Source organism: Cyprinodon variegatus, unplaced genomic scaffold, assembly GCF_000732505.1.
Source record: "Cyprinodon variegatus isolate N-32 unplaced genomic scaffold, C_variegatus-1.0 Scaffold4498, whole genome shotgun sequence".
Lineage (NCBI taxonomy): Eukaryota > Metazoa > Chordata > Actinopteri > Cyprinodontiformes > Cyprinodontidae > Cyprinodon > Cyprinodon variegatus.
This window is the reverse complement of record NW_015154951.1, coordinates 1-3,451: the sequence shown is the minus strand read 5'-3', so window position 1 is coordinate 3,451 and position 3,451 is coordinate 1. Positions and strand designations below refer to the sequence as shown.

General features: G+C 35.2%; 1 protein-coding gene across 1 annotated transcript; it reads right to left on the bottom strand.

Moving 5' to 3' along the window:
• Nucleotides 1-22: 22 nt before the first annotated feature.
• Nucleotides 23-2,442, bottom strand: LOC107081366 (UPF0462 protein C4orf33 homolog). Its single transcript, XM_015369554.1, has 3 exons — nt 2,236-2,442; nt 1,978-2,162; nt 23-87 (listed from the first exon to the last, which is right to left on the bottom strand). The coding sequence occupies exons 1-3, from the start codon at nt 2,301-2,303 to the stop codon at nt 23-25; spliced, it is 318 nt and encodes a 105-aa protein (XP_015225040.1). The 5' UTR covers nt 2,304-2,442.
• Between the last annotated feature and the right edge of the window lie 1,009 nt (nt 2,443-3,451).

Below are 3,451 nucleotides of genomic sequence, written 5' to 3'. Positions count from 1 at the left end.
AAAAAAAACATTTGCTTGAGACTTACGGACAAAGCTCCACCTCCAAGTAATTTTCTTTTGTGCTGTCAAGGAAGAAGGACTCCACAACTGACAAGATATATACAGAAAGAAATTAAAGGCTTCGCCTTTTCCAGAAAACAAATACAATCAAATAATTAGATTTTTTGGTATGGTTACAGCAGAATACAAGCAGCTATACATAAAAAGAAAAAAAGAAAAAAATACAGTATGAGTAACAGGCACCCCTGCTAACCTTTCAACATGCTCATTATCTACCTACACTTATAATGGTTTCCTATTTATTGAGAAACATTAATGAGGCCAAATATGGGGGCCTCGTTAACCAGAAATCTGACTTCTTTAAGATCAATTAGAACAGATTGTTTATACTCAACCTCATTCCAAAGTTTAATTGCAATGTATTACCATAATAATGATAATGGGGTTACAATGATGCCTCATAAACAAGACCTGCCCATCTACCTCTCAAAAATAATTGCAAACGATGTACATCTTTAAATTCAGCTTGTATTACATCTAAAGTGTGTTTTGTGAACACTTATTTAGTGAATACAGTGTAGAGTTGGGGGGGAAATCAAAAGTAAATCTACTGATTTATTTGTATTACAAGGTAAGTTTATTTCTGTAGCACAATTGAGTACTTGAACAATGCCAAGTGCTTCACATGAATAAAAAATAACATAGTAAAAAAAGGCTGAATAAAAGCAAAAACAGAAGTTGCAATCATTGTATATGCTCCTGCACGTACTCCCCTCCCCCCAAACTCTTCCCAGTATCTTTGGGAAGTTTGTTTCAACAGAGAAGATGAGGCTATTCAGAACTGATTACATTTAAATATAGATTTAGCTACACAGGGGTAATACGATAAAGGACTCAATACAGGGTAATTCACCTTCTTCAAGCAGACAAAAACAATCAAATACACTCATTTTTTTAATGCATTTATTTTTTGTAATTTTTGGATGTTTAAAATGTTTTACATCCACTATTTAATTAGGTAATTTTGTTTTAACAATGCTTTGTTAAATAAAAAACAAAAAAAATCATAAAGGGGCAGGGAAACTTCTTAAGCTCTCAGCAAAAAGATACAGGGCTGTAAACTCTCACTCATTGGGAGTGAGACTCACCCATCTCAGTGTCTTCACACACTCTCACTCCATATTAACAATTTCTCAAACTATAAAATGACAGACACTTATTTATGCATAAAAATACCATGGTGATCAAAATCCAGTCCAGGTTTATTTTTGTGCATTGAATATGCTATAAAAACGTAATTTCCATCACACCTTCCAAACGGAAACATCCAGAGAAGTGCTGTCACCTGTCATGGTGAGTTTTTATAAGATCTACAACCTCCTATAAGGTCTGATTTGTTAGCTGTTTTGTCAATTGTAAGAAAAACTAATAACATAATGAATGAAGCTTTTTAATCCTTAGCCTATTACCAAATATTCATACACAGTGTAGTTTGCATTGGTTCCGATTGCACTGGTTCCTGTATCCGTGTCAGTAATGAATTGATAACTTATTAGTTCCCCATTGTTTAATTTACTTGAACTGCAGAGAATAATCAATAAATGAAGTTGTGAAATTCTTAGTTTAAAGTATATTTAAGATGTAAGTATTTTAGTGGTGCCAATTCTGCTTTACTTCAATTCTCCAGAAATCACCAGAATGTAGAAATAATATATATTGTGAGAAAAATGTTCCACATAACAACAGATCACTTGTTACTCAGTAACATTTACTGTGCTAGAAAAGTTCCACAGATTGCTGCTTTGTTTCAGTTAAATCCTCTTAAAACCTCCAACCTATAGCTTCACCTGTCCTCATCTAATCCTGACAGGGTTTCCTGTCCAAACTATTTCTAAATCTCACCCCAAGGTTTGGAGAAAAGTTAACAGCCCTGGAGATAATAATATGTCACAGCAAAAGGCAACAAATGCATTTTACCTTCATAATTCCAAAGTCCAGGGAAAGCGATACCGGGTTCACCTGGAGGAGCTGCTGGGTCGTTGAAAAATGTTCCAGACACCTCCATTCGCATCCCAGATTTCCCATCAGAGAAGGAAATCCTGATTGGATCATGATCCACAGGGCTGCTGTCCCAGGTGTGCTGGATAGCAAACTCCATTTTCCTAAAAGGGATGAAAAGATGTAATTTAGTCTGAATGGGAATATGTGGCTTGACTGCAAAACACAGTTACTTACAAACTTTCGCAGCATAGCAGAATGTGAATAAGTGTTAAAAGCTGAAACTGAAGGGAGACCCCCATCATGTCTAAATCCAGACGTTTACTGTGGCTTACTGTACTCTGTTCAACTATATTAGCAGGATTCTGCCAACATAGTGCTAACCTCTAATAAATGCCTGTTAATATGTAACCAAACAGTGATTCACTTTCTGATAAAGATGTATTTTACGTATGTGTGGGCTTACTTGATGAGGGAGGTCCCAGTGGCATTCAACTAAATAAACTATCCAGAAATTCTCCAACAACAGACGTTCGGTAAAACTAATATTAGCTGCTAACGTTGGATATCTGCCTCTCAGGCGAAATGTTTAATTGTAGAATAATTAAAAAGAAAACTAAAACAAATGAAGGAAAACGCTGCGTTTCCTGTTTGGTTTTGTATTAACAATTCCTCCAAGTAGGAACTGTCGTTCTTATCCACGTTTTAAGACGGAACGATTTCAGCGGCGCACAGCTTAGTAGCAGTTTGTTTTCTTCAAAAACCGAAGGCGGAAACTTATGTTTAAGGTAAAAACAAACAACAAAAAACTCATGTTTATTTTATCTTGTATAATCTCCCACGTTATGTTTAAGCGTTTTAAGAATGGTTACATCCGCAGTAGTTTGTTTAGCAATCAAATCGCTTGTTTTAGCTGTTGCTTTAGTGCTTTATTTAGCTGCACTGATTTCTAGAAGTAGCAACCTAAAGTAGCTCTCAGCGGTTTAAATTGCTTTTTACTTTTGCTTGGGAATTTAACATGCATGAACTGGCTATTTGGGATGGAAAAGTAATGCATGACAACTGTATTTACTTTTATTAACAGTCATTATGGATGCAGAGCTGGAATTTTTGAGAGATCAAGGTAAGCGCAGGCGGAGGAATCAACACGACTTTGTTTAATTTGATTACTATTTTTCTCAAAATGTTGTACCTTCCGATCACTGAACGCTAGACATTATGTTGAAGTAAACAGGAACTTAAGAGGACTAGAAGCACAAGATCTATATCCAGTCATTCAGCAAATATACTCCTACATGGCTGTACATCTTATTGTGGTATATGACCAATTAGATGAGCCCTTGAATGATGTATTACCTACTTTAAATTAAGTTGGAAAACGTTAAACCAAGAAAAAAGGTAAAAAGCTAATTGAAAAGTTAAACAGTAAAGTTAATAAGCCTAGTTAACAATT